We start from the raw sequence: 19,742 nt of genomic DNA, 5'->3' as shown, positions 1-19,742 counted from the left end.
ACATATTTTAAATATATATTAACTATTTAGTTTTTATTAATTAATTATAAAATAATAGATAATAAATGCATATTGGATATTGAAACTTATGGACATCTAGATTTTTTTTTACCCAATAAATAATAATAAATAAAATATAAATATTAAAAAATTTAATCCGGTAGTACTCGATGACATCCTTGCTACAAGTGATTTTTAATTGCAGTAGCAATTTATCTTCCTTTTTTTAACCTCTCTATTTTTGAAGTAAAAAATTAAAACATGGGCTAAAGGCCCATTGAAAGCATAGTTGATGGGCTGAACAAATAGAGATAAAGCCATGCACGAGCATCACGCTTAGGTTAGGCTAGTAGATCATTCCCGGCCCTTAAATTTTAAAAATAGTATTTTAGTATTTTACATTTTAATCCCTACACCATTTGTAGGAAGTTTTTTTGGTTTTTATATTTAACATTTCATACAAATAAGTCCTTAATTGGAACATACTGGACCAAAATGGACGGACACCTGCTTTTTACCCAGCCCATTACCATCCTTCTTTGTGACTGGTTGGAGACCGTTAGGAGAAGGAAGTGCGAGCCGAAACCCTATCCAAAATTCGTCTTTACTAATTAGGGAAAGAATGCAAATAAAAAAAAAATAGATGTAAGAAAATTATATACATCACGTAAAAATAATTAAATTTTATGGGTCAATCAGTGTTCTTCAACATAAAAAATTATCTTCAATTAAAATTTATTAATTTTTTTAATCATTATATAAACCATGATTTGATTCATGTTTATCAGCCCCTATTATATATATATATATATATATTAACACACACACATGCTAAGCCCAGATAAAAAAATATCCAACCTTAAGGACATTTATATTAGATCGTAGGCCCATCAAGATCATTCAAAGGGCCCACTTAATTACCAAGACCAAAAAAGCCCAGGCCTAATTAACAACTAGAAGTCTAGAACCTGTCGAAAGAACCATCTCTCTCTTCCACCACCACTTTACTTGTGGCAAATGGGGCTGTCATCGCATGTTAAGTTTTTTAACAGTTTTTTTTTATTATTATTAATATAGGTGTGTCCGACTTAGCTTGTGCGTGTATCTCAAATAATTTTATGTATCCTGAAATTAACGACCATATAAGTCCTCTAATAGTTCTAAGATTTATAGGAATTCAAATCCAGTGACCTTTAGAAAGTAAATTTAAAATCTGACCAGTTAAGTTACATTCTTATAAATAATTTTTTTTAACATAATTGTTAAAACTAGTCAAGCCCAATTCATTGATTTAAAAAATAAATGATCCAGTTTTTCATTTAAATTGAAAAAGATGTTGATTTCATAGAACCTTGTTGATTCGATTAAATTGGGTTGATTCATGACTAAATCAATCCTAATTAATTGATTTAATTTATCTAATAATGAAATTGAAAAGAATCAGCTGATTCAATTGGATGATAGATTGATTCATATTCAATAGATAAATACAATAATTGTCTTTTAAAGGATGAAAAGATATTGTATTAATAAAAATAATTGATCAAGTTCAAGAGAGTATTTCTGCGTGGTGTGTGTGTGAGTTTTCTTGTTTCCCTTAAACAGTTGAATTATCTTTACACACTATTTGACTTACGTTTTGAAGGTCCACTTGGAATTAATTATGGTTTTTTTATCACTTATCATATTTAAGACGGATAATATCATTATTATTAAAAAAATAACTAGGGGGACCAAGACTTATTAGATCGTGAATTACTTTAGTGTAATGATGTTTTTGCTCCAAATTTTTGTGGCCATTAAGCACATATCACTCGCCAAATTTTCTGAAAGGAAGTTACGAACCTTGGAGTTTATTCAGTAAACATATGACCATAGAAATCAAATTCATATTACTGCATATAGGCCTCAATAATTGACGGTAAAGCAGGAATATTGATGATTTTGTAGGGAGGAAACCCTCCTTCCTCTAATAATTTCTTCCATTCAAGTTCAGTCTTCTCTTTTCCATTTGTGCTGTGTGCAAGCATCATTACATCAGACTCTATTCTCGTCTCATTTTAGAATAATATAAATTATATTTTAAAATTTTATTTAAAAATTTAAGTTTTTAAGTTGAAATAGTTCTTTACATGATATCAGAATCTTGATGACAAAAAGATCACAATTCAAATCTTATCATCTCTATTTATTTGATAAAAATTAAATATAAAATAATATGAACCTATACAAATTTTAAGCATAAAAAAACTTTCATTAAAAATAAGAGTATATTAAAAAATAATATATAAATTATATCCTAAAATCTTATCTAAAAATTTAAATTTTTAAATTGAAATGATTCATGTCACTAAATTAGCCATTTTCTTCTGGTTGCAGAACAATCTCCAATAAAATCAGCTTTCCTGTCTTCTCAGGCATTGCTTTCCGACAGTTTTTTAATATCTTTACACAATATTCATCTCCCCAATCATGCAATACCCACTGAATTAAGAGAAGAAAAAAGAAAAAAGATGTTAGAAAAGACAGCAACATGGAAATTGCAATAAAGGGACGCGTAATTACTTTCATAAAAATTGAATCAGCATTAGGTATGGCCTCAAAAAAATTGCCTCCAACATGCGACACCCCTTTATATGCTGGTGCGGCGGCCACAACGTGTGGTAGATCAAAGTTTATGCCTTTGATGTGAGGATAGGCTTTGACAATCTCAGCTAAATGTCCTCCTGTACCACCTCCAACATCCACCACCGTCTCAACATCATCAGAACCACCTTTATAATGGGATACGACTGCCCTCATAATGATCTTTGCAGTATAGTTAATGTTTTTTTATAACGAAGGTCATATCGCTACGTCAAGTATGATTTTGGGAAAGGTTATATGATATCAAATAAAAAATAATGACAAAGTGACATGATTTAAGATTTGCTATCTCAGATTAAGGGGAACAAAAACAGAAAAAGGGTAGATGACTTTGCATTTGTCTTATTATTTCTAGCCTCACAATTTATGTATATAGATAAATGATATTAAGTAGTTCATAATTCTTCAAAACAATGTATTATTTACTGAAATAGTTTGATTGAGAGTTCGACATATCTAACGTGACCAAATTTTAATAATGATTGGGTTTCATAAGTGTGTGTGTGTATATAATTTATTTTAACTTTATTGGAATTTTAAATAAAATGAGATTAAAACTTGAGACTTCACCCAACTTATTTATGATAGAAAATCACATTAATAATAACATGAGGAGACATAACATAGAGGAGAGATTGTATAGTATTAAAAAATAACGAATCATATTTTATACATGTAGTAATTTTTCTTAATAAAATAGAATTGAATTATAATGTTTTAGATTATTTATTTTCAATGCAAATTAAAGTTTCAATTAACCTAATGTACAAATTAAATTAAAACACTATAGGTTGATCCAAACGATCAGACGCAAGTTCAGAATCTTCAGATGTGACGTAAATTGTGGCACAAATTCATTTTATATTATATTATATTATATAAGTCTAGCCACCCTGCATGGATAGCTTCCGACCTTAGCTCAGTTGGCAGAGCGGAGGACTGTAGTGGGTGAAATCCAATTAGCCATCCTTAGGTCGCTGGTTCGAATCCGGCAGGTCGGATAATTGCTATTTTGTTTTTTGAATGACAAGTCGGTCATGATCTCATAAGGCCCATTGGCCATTACCTTAACCTTAGGTGTTTAGACTTTAAACCCACTGCTCATAATGCAAGGTTAACCACGGCCCATTTTTCATTTGTGGAGTATTTAAGCTTTATTTACACGATCAAATCCCAATTTGTTTTTGTTTTTTTTATCTAAAATAATAATTATAAAAAAGTTATAATTAATTAGCTAAAACTAGGTTCAAATAAAGCTTTGACTAGCCAAAAATAGATGCAAGAGAAATTTCAAACCCTTTTTTAGTAATATCTAATTTATGGAATTTTAAAATATTTTTTATTCCTATTATTTTAAAAAGATTTAATAGATACAAGAAATAATAAAAAATTTATATGCAAATTCTTTATAACGCTAGCCAACCAGAGTGAATAAAATCCGACCTTAGCTCAGTTGGTAGAGCGGAGGACTGTAGTTGGTGAAATCCAAATAGCCATCCTTAGGTCGCTGGTTCGAATCCGGCAGGTCGGAAAATTGCTATTTTGGTTTTTGAATGACAAGTCGGTCATGATCTCATAAGGCCCATTGGCCATTACCCTACCTTAGGCGTTTAGACTTTAAACCCACTGCTCATAATGCAGAGGTTAACCACGGCCCATTTTTCATTTATTTTTAACAAGAGGAGTAATTATCTATTTTTTTTCTTCACTTTACTAGAATTGTTTTTTTTAATCCAATTTGTTTTACACGATCAAATCCCATTAACTTTAATTTTATCTAAAAAAATAAAAAAATTTATAATTACTAGCTAAAACTAGGTTCAAATAAAGTTTTGACTAATTAAAAAAAAAGCCGCAACTAAAATTTCAAGACCTTTTTTTAGTATTATCTGATTAATGGAATTACATTGTCTATTCTATGGAATTTTAAAATATTTGCTATCCTATTATTTTAAAAATATTTTAATAGATACAAGAAATAGTGAGATTTTAGGTAAAAATATTTTTAATGAGTTCTAAATTTTATATATTTTCTCTTTTATATTTATGTAGTCTCTTTCTTCAACGTGAATTTTAGAGAGTAATTAATAGAATGTTAGTGGGCTATATAATTCTTCATTGAGATAAGAGATATAATCTCTAGTTTCTTTGTAAGAAATATTTAATTTGTTGGTAAGAATATCTTCATAGCAATACATTGATTGAGACTAATTTCTTTTAATGAACTTAAAAACACACCATTAACATCATTCTGGTTAATTTAAAGAAAACTAATTTTTTTTAGATGCCAATCTCATTAAAAAAATAAAAAAATCTCTTTAATTATCTTCTGTTAGGTACGAGAAATAAAATTTTCACAACTCTCTTTTGTACATGGAAAGGTGATGAAGCCATAACCACGTGCATACATGGTATGTGTAGTTTATAAAACTCAATCGGTCAGTTTTTTTTTTAAATTTAAATTAGTTTTTTTATAATTTAGTTTTTTGGATTTTTTTTTTTTTTTTAGTTTAATCAATTTTTTTAATGTTTTTAACTTATCTTTACTACTTGGTGTGATTGGCAGAGGATGTGTGGGAGATTGGTCTTCGTGTTGAGAAGGGAAACGATCGAGGGCGAACAGAAAGTTATTGGACCAAATGGGATATATAGCTAGCTCTCAACAATTTTATTGCTTTCTCTGATCTCGTGGTGAATATTACTAAAATGTAGTTAAACCAAGAATTAATTTTGAGTTTTCAGCCTACCTATTTCTTGAAGTTCAAGTAATAATATAATTTTATCTCGTATGTTTTTAAGAAAAAAATATCCTCTTAAAGGCATCATTTGTTATTATGTTTCAATACATTTGAAAGTGTTTTTTAAAATAATTTTTATTTAAGAAAACATTAAATTAGATTTGTAAGTGATTTTTTATTTTTAAGATGTGACCATATATTCTTATAATATAATTAAAAAAAAAATTTATAAAAAAATTATTAAATTCAATGAAATACATGACATGATTTGTTTAGAAACTAAAATTAATCTAATTTATCATTGTTTTAATAGTTTTTATGAGGTATCAATTCTGATTTAATACATTCTTCCAATAGCCTTATTATTAGTCTAGGTCCATCAAGAATTGGTAAAGTTCTAAGAAATAATGAATGGAAATTTCTTTATATTTCTCTTGCTCTACAGGTAACATAAACTCTAATGAGGCCGATGTTCTTGCAATTCAAAAATCACTACTTTTTTGTACTGATTGCAACTATGCTGCTTCAAATGAATGGGTTGTGGAATCCAATTCTTACAATGCTATTACTTGGATTAAAAATGAAAATATTATGTGACATTTGCAAGATAAATTTAATGATATCTTCGATGCATGTAATATATTTTCTTCTAATTTTTTAGCATGTTTTTAAAAAGAAAAATCATGTTACGGATCATTGCATAGTTATAGCTTTTATCCAAGTCTATTATTTTAGTATGAATTTGCTTTAAGGTTATTTACTTTGTAATTATATTTTTTAAACAATCTATTATGTTGTATTCTTCTCTTTGTTTAAGCCATGCTCTTATTGGCTTTAACAATTGATTAATAAATCTTTCGTATTTCATTAGAAAAAACAAAGTTTAGGATGAAAATATAAAATTATATAACTTCAACGATCAAATAATGTGTAAATTAAAAATGTAGGGATTAAATGAAGTTTTTCGTGCCTTTTTAACATTGGGCTCTGTTTTTTTTTTTTTTTTTCAATGTTCTTTGAGAAAACAGTACCAGAATTTGATGACAAAAGTGTTTTTCATTTGGCAAAAACATGATATTGTTTCCGTTCCTTGAGAAAACAATAAGATTTTCTACTCTTAGCATCTCTCATTCTTTGTTCAAATATACCACAAATTTCTTTATCCTCGTTTTAAAGTATGCAACTACTCCAATGTTGTCTTGAAATTTAAACGTTCAAAGGTTGTTGTCCATTTCGAATTTTGAAAAGGGAACTTAATATATATGTTGGAGGGATATGTTACAACCAACAAAAGTTCAAACATACACTAGTTCAAGATGTCATCAATTTATTCTTGTAAATAAAGGAAAAGCTGTATTTTTTTTTAGAATAGAAAAGAAAGGGAGTTGAATCAAAAGTTATTTTACAATTTTCCCATAATCAAGGCCATTTATTATCTATCTAATATATAACTTCATGGAACAATGAATCTTGTTGCTCAGATTTCTACAATGTAGCCGAATATGAAAAATTCAGGGAAATGTTTTTCAGGAAATTAAGCAGTTTCTAGCAAATAAACAAGTACTGTATTAGAAAATAATAAATTGAAAAGCTATGAAATAATAATATCAATGATCTCGTAATGATAAAGGAAGCTGATTAACTCTCTGATTACACAAATAAAGGCATGTCTACAATAGAAAGGTAAAATTGGGGAAAATGAGAGGAAAAAAAAAAACAAACAAAAGCATGGGTACCTAAATCTACTAGTTAGACAAAGTTAAACATTTGGTAAGTTAGGTCATGGGAGAGGGTACATTTTAATAAAAAAAATAGAAAAAAGGAGCCATGGCTCATGGGACAGGATAAGACTTGTTATGACACATGCATTTATAAGCCATGGGACAAGTCTCAGCCTCTTCAAGTGAAGCACAAATAAAGCTGACCATTACTAGTCTACATGGTGAGCATGACCCACATGCATGGGAACAATCAGGCAAGCTTGATCCAGCAATTTGGACAGTATCACCCCTTCTCTTTGCTGGCCACCTTTCCCTGTAGAAATTGGGTTGTGCCACCGTCCCATCTTTAATTCGAGGCTGTGTCGAGTGGTGGTGCCCATGGTCTGTTCAGCATTAAAGGAACAATATCAGTATCAATAGAAACCCTAGCAAAAAGGGAAAAGAATCGATCGAAGCCTCAGTTCCAAAATGTATCAAGAACTAACAACATAATTCTCACACATAAGTTTGACCCGCTCCCTTATATCTAAAAAGAAATGAAGCAAAAAGAGAGGTTCATACGTGTTCGTGGCCTGCCTATGTGCCTCGCGGAAATGGCCGTAGGAAGACAAATGAGAGCAATGACTAACGCTGCAACAAAAATCTTCATGGCTTTGGTATGCTTTAATGGCGTCGTGTTACTCTTTTCTTCGAGCAAAGCTAGCTAATTATTGGAGAACTTGAGTGTTGCAAGAAAATTGGAGACGAAGGTGTGAGAGTGGAAGTGTGGGAGCACCGGAATATATAAAGAGGTGGGCAAAAGGATAGTATTGAAGCAAGTCACAGGCAAGAGTGTGTGCCAAAGCAGTGTTTCAAGAGAGGGTCACATGAAAAGGGATGCACGACGCAGGTTTTCTAACAACAGTCACAGGACTCAAGCCTTGACATGTGTGTGTGGTTCCATGGAAAACAATTAAGGTGATATACGTATAATGTACTTGGGGCATTGCTTCCATAGCCATAAATGCTTCGAGGGATTTTCAAATTTTATTGAATCTCTGAATATCTTAACGCCATATTGTAGGAGCTAATAAATTAGACACTGTGGATGTAATGTGACTGCCATTAATGCCTTTTTTTTTTTTTTTTTTTTTTGCTTCTACATGGAGTAGATGTTGTATGTGCTTGAGTTTGGACCACCCCGGCCCGAAGCTATTTAATTCCAAGAAAATTCGATACCTTGTTCTATACAAATATTGGCCTATCCATATTAGAGTGTCTACAAATTACTCAAGAGAACATGTTCAACATACATCGAGCTACAGTATTGTTGTGGTTACTTTTTAAATAAATTTTCATGTTAAAATCTATATCAGTAATAATTTTTTATTTTTTAAAAATTATTTTTATATTAACATATCAAAATAATTTGAAAAAATTAAAAACATATTAATTTGAAGTTAATAAAAAAATTTTAATTTTTTTTTAAATATTTTTAAAACATAAAAATAAACAGATGGAAGATTAATAGTTAATTAATTACCATAGATTTGTGATTGATGGCCCAATTTCTCCTATTAATTTGATTTGTACATGGTTGCTTACTAGTAAATGGGACCAATAAAACTCATTTATTTTCCATTTTCTGCACGAAACTATTATATGGGCTGACCCCCAACTACACAAATAACTAAGCTAGATGGTCGAAAGTGCAGAGGAAGACAAGAACAATGTTGTGCATGGAAGTTGACTCTCCTTATTTTTAGCAATAAATGAATGCAAGTATCGTGTAATACAAAAGACATTTTTTTATATATTTTTTTATTTTAAAAATATATAAATTTGCTTCAAAATAATTTTAAAAAAAATGCATTGTTTCTAATTTCTCTCTGGACCTAGTTATTATTGAAGTTCCATCTATGTATATGATTTTTGTCCTAGAGTATACAAACTCTTGAAAAAAAGAAGCAATCGCTAGTTTTTCTTTTATCAACATTCTTAAAAATTAATTTCTTTTATATCAATCGATCAGATAGATTTTACTTCTCATTACCTCCATTTCTTTGTACAATAACCAAATAGTATCGTGTAATTTATGCATACATTACTGCTGCATGAAAGAATAAAAAAAACTAAACACCAAGAAAAATTAAAAAAAATAACTGAAAAAAATTAAATTGTAAAAAAAAAACTGATTATAATTTAAAAAGAAATCGACTGGTTTGGTTTTGATTTTTTAAGTTTTAAACCAAAAAAAAATAAAAAAAAAACCTAACAAAAAATTAAGAAAACCGGTTTGAATTGATTTTTTTTTTTTAAAAACTGAATATTAGTTTGAATCCGGTTTTTGATTGTTTTTTTTTGAAAAAAAATTTCAATTTAATTTGATAAAAACTAAACCTAACTAAAAATAAACACTCATAATCATAATTATAATCACTATGATGAGTTATATTAATCGTGCAGAAAGAATAAATCCAGTTGTTTTGTTAGCTAGAGAAGAATATCCTCTGCATGTTCAGCCTATCGAATTCTTAATGGATGAGAAATAAACGGCTGTAACCTTAACGTACACCATCCTTGCTGTAGGGATGCCTAGAGGGTCAGTGGATCACCGTATAAGCTGTGGAGTCTTTGCCTTCTCTTTTTCTTCATACCCCACGTGGATGCACGTTTGGTATAAAAATGTTACCGCACTGGAAAATTTCCAGAGTGATTTTATAAATTTTATTATTCTTTCCCAAACCCAAATACTAACTGAGCTCACAAAAGATGAGCACGACCAAACTGAAGAGCACGTTAACTTAGACGCAGGCCCACTTAAGAAGTCAGAAATAAAGCCAATATCCAGCTACAAAGGCCGAATCATAGCACGGTAATGGCCGAAACCAGTAGACCCGTCTAAGAAAAATGGGCCATTTAGGCCCACTCCAATTGCAATACTCAGCCCGTTTAGCAAACCCAAGTTATGGTGGGTGAGCAAAAAATCAAAAATCAATTAAATCAAGAAAAAATATAACTAATAAAAGCAAACCATGAAGAAAAAAACTAAATCTCATTGGTTGAAACTGAACTAAAAGAAGATAAAAAAACAAGGGATATAAATATTAAAATAAAAAAAAATTAAAATGAAAATACTCTTATAACTTTTTATGAGTTATGAATATTTTTTTTTGTTTTGTATATTTAAAAATAACTAATAAGATACTACTAATTTTTTTAAATAATATAAAATTTTTATTATATTATTAACTTAAATAATTTTAGAAACTTGAAAAGAAATCAAAAAATTATAAAATATATTTTTTAAAAAATATTAATAAATACCTTTTATATTTGTGTTATAGTCACCTCATAACTGTAATTAATTTTACATATTAAAAAAAATATGAGTAACAAATTATTAAATAACCATAATGCATTTATCTCATACTTGTATAAAAATCATATTATATTCAAATATCAATGATTTCCACAAAAAACCATACAAAAATTTATTATGATAGATTCTAATAATTTAGTGGGAGTCCTTAAAACATTTATCTTCATATAGTCTTGTTAGTTGTTACTATCTTGTTTATCTTAAAAGACATGTCGTCTGCGTGATCGCTGCAACTGCTCTATTACAGTTGCAAGTTGCAACTACCAATGACAAACAAAAGGTCTTTCTATTGTTTGGACGTAGAACTCGAAGACCCAAAACAAAAGCCCTCTCTTTCAAATCCAAGCATCATATCATTTCATCAAACACAAAGCCTGTATTTTTCATCACAGATTTCTCTTATCACAGGTGGGTTTGTGCTTGCCTTTCTCTCTTTTAATCCTGCTTGCATTTTGTTGTTCGTACATGTGTGTGAAATGAATGATGGTATGGGATTTTGGTGTTTGTTAAAATGCCTATGTGAACTTGCAAGATGATAACTTTCTTTGGGTTTTAGTCTTTGATGCTTGTAGATAGTTGGAAAATGTGCAGTATAGTTTGATTGTGGAGATGGGTTTTGAATAATTTGGTGATTTATTTGATGTTTGATTGTAAATCACTGCGTTTCTTGCATTAGATATGTAGTTATGCATTTTGATGATGCCTGGAAATTCTTGTAGTCAAAACGTAAGGTCCTTGGAAATGTTAAAGTTTGAAAAAGCATGATGTACTGTATCTTTGGATTTGATGATGCATTAGTGGCACTTGTTTCATTTCTATAAAAAAAAGCTATGGTCTTTCTGTGTTGGGATGTTTAAGAAATACTAAGGACTAATAAGAAAGAAAATCAACAGACAGCATAGAACCTTCACAGATTTCCAGTAGTGTAGCCAGTAAAACCTCCTGGTCTTGTGCTAGAACCGCTTGTTCCATAATTCTGCAATGCAGAGTTGTGGTGGATTAATGGAGTTGAGCTGTGGGATGTGTGTGTTTCTAAATGTTTACCTTCTGTTCATTTTCTTATTGCTTTCATGTTTGCATTTATGATGGAGTTTTCTTATCCATTTCCTTAAATTCATGTTCTGTTTGTCTGCAAGTGAGCATTGCGTCTTTCATTGTCTTGATAGATGAAGTTGTTATAGTGGGTCAATTTTCCTGAAAGTTGAATGGACTTTGTAAATTTTCTGTAGCAAAACAACTGGATGGAATTCTGATCCATACAATGCCATCCAAGTGGACACAGGCACCGTTGGTTGACAGCATTTAGATATATTACAGCAGCTGCTACTCAGGAAAATAAACCAAAAGAGAAAAGAGTCCTTTTTTCCCCCTCCTCATTTGAATCAAAGAATAACCCAGAAAAAATAAAAATGATAGAGCAATCTCTTTCAAAACCTTCATTCTCATTGTCAATTCCCATTCCTAAAGCCCCTAAATCCAAATCCTCCTTTTTTTGCTCCTATTCAAAAATTCGATGTGAATCTATTGATTATCCCTCTTTGACAAAAATTGATGCAAAACACTCACAAAATTCTACCACTATCAATAATGGCTCTTCATCATCAGTGTCTGTGGATTTGAAGAACAAGGAGAAGGGCCCATACCCATATCCAGGAGGTGGAAAGATGGGGCCATACACTGGGAGGGATCCCAATGAGAAGAAGCCAGCGTGGTTGAGGCAGAGAGCTCCTCAAGGAGAACGATTTGAAGAGGTAAAAGAATCTATCTCTCGCTTGAATCTCAACACTGTTTGCCAAGAAGCTCAATGCCCCAATATTGGAGAGTGTTGGAATGGAGGCGGGGATGGTATTGCAACAGCAACTATTATGGTTTTGGGTGATACTTGTACCCGTGGATGTAGATTTTGTGCTGTTAAAACCAGCAGAACCCCTCCTCCTCCTGACCCCATGGAGCCACTTAACACTGCTTTGGCTATTGCAAGTTGGGGGTGAGTTTGTTTCTTAGAATAACTATGGAAATATTGTTTCTGTACTGTTTGCAAGTATGTCTTAGATTATCAAATGAAAGGCTTTTTTTTTTTCATCTCAAAATACCATTTCCTTCAATATGTAAGAAGAAATGAAAAGATAGACAGTAGTTCATACTGTAGTGTTCAACTTGCTTTAAGCATTGAACTAATCTAGTATGTTTTCTTCTTTCCCAATTTAGTGTGGATTACATTGTTATAACAAGTGTAGATCGTGATGATCTACCGGATGGGGGAAGTGGCCATTTTGCCCAAACTGTTCGAGCTATGAAGGTTTGTATGTTATCAGGCTTACTTTATGGATGTCATGCTCCTATTTACTGTTGCAGAGTTTATGAATCACATATTGGATTCTATTCACCTTTTCTGCAGGAACTGAAGCCAGAGATCATGGTTGAATGCTTAACTTCTGATTTCCGTGGTGACCTAAAGGCTGTAGATACTTTGGTACATTCAGGATTGGATGTGTTTGCCCACAATGTTGAGACTGTTAAACGCCTCCAACGAATTGTTAGAGATCCCCGAGCTGGGTGAGTGGCTTGTTATTGCTTCTGTACAAGCACAAAACATGGATCTGTCTGCATCATATCAGTTGTTTTGTGTTTTGAGGCTTACCAGCCATGGTTGTATTTGATGATCAGTTTATAGTATTTGAATACAAAAGACAAAAGCTGAAACAAATCGAAAATTTCTGGTGGTTTGTTCTAGGCTATTTCTGACTTTTACACATGATGCAAAATATAAACAATATTTAGTATTATATAACATTCACGATTATCGCCAAGTAAAGCTGATGGAGAATTAAGGGCAATAATGGGAGTTGGTATTTATTTGTTTAGGAATTTTAATGTTTTATGATTATACTAGTTTTTATTATTTAGGAAAACCAATAAGTCTTAATTCTATAATGAAACTAAAATCCTAATTAAACTATCAAATAATAAAATACCAATTCCCATTTTAAATAAAATAATCTAGAATAATCATAAAATTTTAAAATTCCTAAACAAATAATTACTGTCTCCCATTGTTGCCCTTCATTCTCCATCAAAAGCATATTTATGTAGATGATACATAAAGGTATTCTATTATTTGTTGAGAACGGGACAAAATTTGCATGAATAAACCAAATCCAGGCTTGGTGTACTTATAGCAAGAAATCTTATGCAGATTGGTCTTTCTTTCAAGAAAACTTATCGTGAATGCTAATTTTGATTCTTATTTTAAGAATGGGAAATGCAGGTATGAACAGAGTTTATCAGTTTTGAAACATGCAAAAATCAGTAAGAAGGGAATGATAACAAAAACTTCTATAATGTTGGGTCTGGGAGAAACTGATGATGAGGTGAAGGAAGCCATGACTGACTTAAGGGCTATAGATGTTGATATTCTAACATTTGGACAGTACTTACAGGTAAAATTATGTGCCACTATGCTCATATGCTATATAGCTCGAGTAATTTACATCTTATGCCTAGAATTGGGCCTCTGCTTTCTTAATTATGTTAAATTCTTAAAGCTTGCCATAGTCTAGTGTTTTACTGCCTGAATGATTCTCATATTGCCAAAAGATGGTTTCAGTTCAACACTGCCAAGGCATTTGTTGCGGTGTCGTGTTATATGGTGGTGCTAATTTATTTGACTCTTGCAGCCTTAGCTCTCAATATGAAACTGCTTATCTTTTGCAGCCCACTCCATTACATTTAACGGTTAAGGAGTATGTTTCACCTGAGAAGTTTGCTTATTGGAAGGAATATGGAGAGTCTATTGGATTCCGTTATGTGGCTAGTGGACCTCTGGTAAGTTCTTTGATAACTATTTACGTTGGAGGTTATAGATGTCAGCATTTGTGTTCTTACACGAACAACAAATGGGAAGACGGGCTAATTGTTAGTGTTATAATTTGTAAATGCAGCCCTGTTCAAATCCATTTGTGTTCATTAAAATCCTGTTGGGTCTAAATTTCAGTCTGCTTCTATAATAAAAGCTTTGCAAACTTATGCATGGTTTTGCTTCAAATTCAATGTTTTACTAGCTGAGCTTGAGTTCCTTTAGTTGTTTCAAAGACACACTCTATCGACCTTTTTAAATTTACCTACAAGAGCTTTCGATTTTATTTTCCAGGTTCGATCCTCATACAGAGCAGGGGAACTCTTTGTCAAGACAATGGTGAAAGAAAGTGCTAAAGAAGCTGCTGCCATATCCTAGCCACCTCCTGTAATCCTTTTTATCATTCCATCTTGATGGCCATGGAACTACTGCAACAGCAACTTTACGTCACGAGCAACTGGCTTTGGGACAAACTGTATCAAATATACAAGGTTGAGTTTTCGTTCTCTTGGTTTTTGATTTGCCAGTGGTGAGTTTTACTGGTGATAGTCATACTGATCTATTTATTTTTTCTCCAAGAAAACCCAAAGCATGGTTAATTGATATGGTCAAAACAAAATAAAGTTGAAGAGCATGGGTTATTATTCCTGTGAGCGTCACTATTTTCTTCCAGTAAATAAATAAAGCAAATGCAATTGTTCACGTGTTACCCTTTGGAAAGATTCATAAAGAACTAGATAGTTTAATGGAAAAGAGCGAATTCACTCCACGAATCGGTTCAAGTCCGGGACTGAGATCGTTTTAGGGAGATGATTTCTGCTGCAGAGAGCCCAGATTGCTCCATGTTAGAGATTCACCTTTTATTTATTTATTTATTTATTTATTGCTAGCTCTATTAATTGCACCATCTCTGAATTTTCAAACAGGTTCATGATTACAGTTAGTACAAGTCAATCTGTTAAAATAATATTATAATTTTTTTTTATAAGAAAACCAAATTGCATCTTAGTTGATTTAATCCTATTGTTTTTTTCATTTTAAAAATTAATTTTTTTATTTTAAATTAATTTTTTTTGATGTTTTTAGATTATTTTGATGTGTTATTTTTAAAAATAATTATTTTTTTAAAAATATATTATTTTGATATATTTTCAAGTAAAATATATTTTAAAAAATAATTACAATTATATTTTTAAATAGTTAATAAATAGTCAATCAAATTTCATTTGTTTTTTTTAATCCCCATTTAAGCTAGATTCTAGAATGGCCAGGTTTAAACTAAGATGTGATGTTTAAAAAAAAAATTCAGGTCCATGTCCAAAATATTATAATTTTTGACTGAATCAAATTCTATTTATTTTTTTAATCCCCGCACAAGCTAGAAATCTAGCATGGTGAAGTTTCGACTTAGACTTGATTATAATGTGTTAAAAAAAAATTTTTGTGATTTTTGACTAAATTAAGTTTTATTTATTTTTTTAATCCCGGATTTTAAAAAATCCATGTACATGTTAGGAAAATTGTGATTTTTCAACAAAACAAAAAGAAAGTGAAAAATTTAGAATTTTTTTTTTGATGTATATTATTGTGAGAGGTGGGAAGTCAAAGAATGTGGAACTTGATGTATCATATGATATTGCTGTGACGTTGCCGTTCGTGCTTAGAATGGTTGAAATCCTTATAGGATAAAATCCAAATTATAATAAATTAAGATATAAAAGGATTATAAAACATTGTGAAGCTTCATGAGATGGCTTTGGGGATTGACAAGTTGTTGATTGCACATTTTACCATAGCCAGTTCACACCAGTTACGATCGGAATTTGCCTAGTTTTCTCCAAATTAGCGCAATAAAAAAACACATTTTTCAAACTAGTACTATTAAAAAATATTTTTTAATCTAGCATAGTCAACATTAGAACAATAAAAAAATAATTTTTCAAACTAGAAGAGTTAAAAAAAATATTTTATAATCTAGGAGTATTGATTTATTTGAAAAGTGGGCAAAACAGGTGGTTGGTCCTTGAGGTTATGGTTTTTTTTTTTTTGTTGTATTTGCTTTTTATGGTTTTCGGTGGAATCATTTAAAAACGCGGTCTAATCTGTGTTTTTAAAAAAATTTTAAAAAAATTTATTTTTATTTTTTATTAAAAAATAATTTATTTTAATATTTTCGGATCGTTTTAATATGTTGATCTCAAAAATAATTTTTTTTAAAAAATATTATTTTAATACATTTCTAAATGAAAAAAACTTTAAACCGCAACCGCAAACACAACCATAATCTAACAAGCTACCTTTATATTTTCAATTGTTTATCATGTTTATCTTATAATTTTGCGTTTTGGACATGTTTTTTTTCTATGATTTTGGTTTTAGGTTGGTATTAATATTAAGATTTTGGTTAAAAAAAAACATTAAGATCAATCCATGTATGTACATTTTACCCCAGAGATAGTTTCAAATTCATGCTTACTATACTCTGAATATACAAGGTACCTTGTTTGTCAACGGTCAAAATAGGAAGCTTAATGCACAAATTCATTGCCTATTTAACATCGAAGACTAGGTTCTGAGCTCCTGTAAATATAGTAATTCATGTACGGCTGCGAAGAAAACGAAAACTTGTAATAAATTTTCAAACGTAAACCCTTTTTCTAGGTCTATATATTAGTACACTTACCCCCAAGAATCAAGATCTTGTCTACTGTTTCCTCTGTTTATACAAGCATGAACACCACCACCACCCTTGTCCATGACACCATAACAAAAACTTTTAGCAGTGGATTAAAGGGTTATCAGCCATTGGATCGTTATGATGCTCTGCATGGCGATGATCTTCATGACATGGGGTATAGAAGTGCAAGGGCTAAGAAAAGACAGGTTTTCCTGAAGTCTTACAGGTTAGCATCAAGAACCGAATTGAGAAGAAGAAGGTCAAGATCGTTGAAGCTGAAGAAGGTGGTGGTTAAGGTTAGGATGGCTGTGTTATCAGCTGTTTCGTTTATGAGGGGAAATGCTTTAAAATCTTGTAATTCTAAATCATCAATCTATGCTTCCTCTCCTATGCAACTCAGCAAGTCTTGTTAGGTTTTTTAATTTTTTTTCCAATTTCTTGAACTGATTTCCTTCTTAATAAAGCATCTTTTGCTGCTGCAATTCTATGATTATGTATCTGTATCTGTTTTTAGGTAGATACACTGGCAAAGATCTGACACTCTAGTCCCTAAGGTAACTTTTGGATAGCATCTCAGAAGAGCAAACACAGTGAGAACAGACGATGCATGTTCTCTTTTCCTTTCTATTATGAAAACATAGAGTTCACTCCAAAAACATCTCACAAACAAATTTGTTTTATATTTCTCTCTATGTCTTTCTAACCAAACACAACCCAAGAAATATCACAATTGTATATAATAGAAAGGCTTATTGCTTGTCTGCCAAATTCCTTGACACTTTTCTCTTCCTCTGCCCTATGGAAGGAGATTAGACAGATACATATGCATGGGATGAAACAAAAGCTTCTGTTTATGTACTAGTCATGTTCAGTCCTCTTCAGTCTCAAGTACCAATTTTCTTTATTAATTTCATTGCATCCTATGCTTCTGGTTCTCGCTCTGTTTACTCTTATTCAGTCTCACGTACCAAACGCTTCCTATAACTTTCCTCATTAATTTCATTGCATCCTAGGATTTTGGTTCATAATGTAATGTGGCTCTCATGCATAGTTCCTATGGCTCCAACTGGTTCTGTGTAGGTCAAGTGTGCAAAATTCCTGGAGTAATCTGCAACACCAAGAGAATTTTTTTCGCTATATAGATTGGAGTTGGACTTTCCAAAGTGTCATTTCTTTTTGGTGGTTTGACAATCATAAGTGTTGGCTATAGTTATATATAGGATGATCATTTACCATTTAGGACTTTATTGACAGACTGCAATTTGTCTTTGGTAGTTACCATTTGTTATGAGTAACTGATTTTGACTATGTAAGCCAATCTTTTAAGACAACGATATGGCAAAGAATTGCTAGATTTTCCTAAATTGGCTCCTCCTTGGATGGTCTTAAGAAATATCAGCTGCAACCCCAGATAGTTGGTGCTAAAAATAGAGAAATAGAGAGTTGTGTAACAACCATGTCAATTACTATCATCCTCCAATCCATGTCCTCGCATTATATAACATTAACCTAAACCAGTGGAGCAAAATTCTCCAAAAAGGTCCCCTGTCTCCTCTCTACCTCCAAGTTCAAGATTCTTAGACGAGAAGGGAAAGGGCTTTTCTTTCTTCTTCTTCTTTCTTGTATGGACTATGCTCAGCGCAGGGTGCATCCATCTGATGTTGAGGCAGCAATGGAAACTGCCCCCGCATACCCATCAAAATATGTTATGCTCAACAATAATAATTCTTCAAGCGTAAGGCCTCCTCCTCAAAGGCGTAACATTCCTAGGTACCATTCAAACAATCATAATTCTCGTGGACATTGTTGTTTAAAATGTGTGTGCTGTTGCTTTTGCTTCTCGATTGTTGTGATTATCGTTCTTGCTAGCCTTCTTGGCGTTCTTTACGTAACACTAGACCCCAAAATGCCTCAATATAATATCGAAAGTTTCGAGGTCAATGCTTTCAACATGGCTCCGGATTTTAGCCTCTATACCGAATTTGTTGTCGTCGTGAAAGCTAACAATCCTAATAAAGAGATTGCTTTCACCTATGGCAAGGACAGCTCGGTCGTTGTAGCCTATTCAGATTCAACTCTTTGTTCCGGCAAGATTCCTGCCTTCCACCAACCGTTCGAGAACACAACGATGATCCGTGTTGTTTTGACAGGAAAAAGCGAGTTCGGTTCAGGACTTCAAGAAGCTCTAATGGACAACAGGGAAACAGGAAGGATCCCTTTACTTGTAATCGTAAAGGCACCTATTTCTGTGATGGTTAAAAGTCTTGCATTGAGACAGGTTATGGTTAATGTCAACTGTTCTTTGGTTGTTGATAACTTGGCACCCAACAAGAGGGTTCGGATTCTATCAAGTACATATACCTATGCCTTCGAAGGTATTACGCTCAAAATATGACCCTTGTATTTTTATTAGCCTCTTCTTCATTAGCATCATCAATTCCGGTTGGAAGGGAAAGGAGAAGCAGAGTTGGCTAATAGCATCCATGCCATTTGCTTCCTCTCTCAGAGATGAAATCAGAAGAGTTTGTTCTGCAGGCTTTATTGTGTAGATTGCTGATTATAAAACAAGTGTATGTTAAGCAGCTTTAGCTTGTGTTGTGTAGGCTTCTGTTGGAATTTATACGTAACTTTATGTAGCAGTATTGTAATTCTGCAATGTATATTTCACCCTGAACTTGTTATTGTTTGCACAAATTTAGAAAGCTTAATCCATGTTCAGCTCATCACATGTTAAATCCAAGCA

The 19,742-nt window shown here is 31.7% G+C and overlaps 1 protein-coding gene, 2 non-coding genes and 1 pseudogene across 3 annotated transcripts; 3 read left to right on the top strand and 1 right to left on the bottom strand.

Annotated features, from left to right (window-relative positions):
- Nucleotides 1-1,869: 1,869 nt before the first annotated feature.
- Nucleotides 1,870-7,754, bottom strand: LOC118038512 (xanthohumol 4-O-methyltransferase-like; annotated as a pseudogene).
- On the top strand, nucleotides 3,555-3,647 carry TRNAY-GUA (transfer RNA tyrosine (anticodon GUA)). Its single transcript has 2 exons — nucleotides 3,555-3,591; nucleotides 3,612-3,647. It is a non-coding gene; the product is annotated as a tRNA-Tyr (tRNA).
- TRNAY-GUA (transfer RNA tyrosine (anticodon GUA)) lies at nucleotides 4,085-4,177 on the top strand. Its single transcript has 2 exons — nucleotides 4,085-4,121; nucleotides 4,142-4,177. It is a non-coding gene; the product is annotated as a tRNA-Tyr (tRNA).
- A 2,915-nt stretch (nucleotides 7,755-10,669) lies between the features above and the next one.
- Nucleotides 10,670-15,031, top strand: LOC118038475 (lipoyl synthase 2, chloroplastic). Its single transcript, XM_073406759.1, has 7 exons — nucleotides 10,670-10,874; nucleotides 11,749-12,453; nucleotides 12,675-12,765; nucleotides 12,865-13,022; nucleotides 13,735-13,906; nucleotides 14,181-14,291; nucleotides 14,617-15,031. The coding sequence occupies exons 2-7, from the start codon at nucleotides 11,876-11,878 to the stop codon at nucleotides 14,698-14,700; spliced, it is 1,194 nt and encodes a 397-aa protein (XP_073262860.1). The 5' UTR covers nucleotides 10,670-10,874; nucleotides 11,749-11,875; the 3' UTR covers nucleotides 14,701-15,031.
- The last annotated feature ends 4,711 nt before the right edge of the window (nucleotides 15,032-19,742 follow it).

Source organism: Populus alba, chromosome 19 (genome assembly GCF_005239225.2).
Source record: "Populus alba chromosome 19, ASM523922v2, whole genome shotgun sequence".
Lineage (NCBI taxonomy): Eukaryota > Viridiplantae > Streptophyta > Magnoliopsida > Malpighiales > Salicaceae > Populus > Populus alba.
This window is presented reverse-complemented; position numbering and strand designations above follow the sequence as displayed.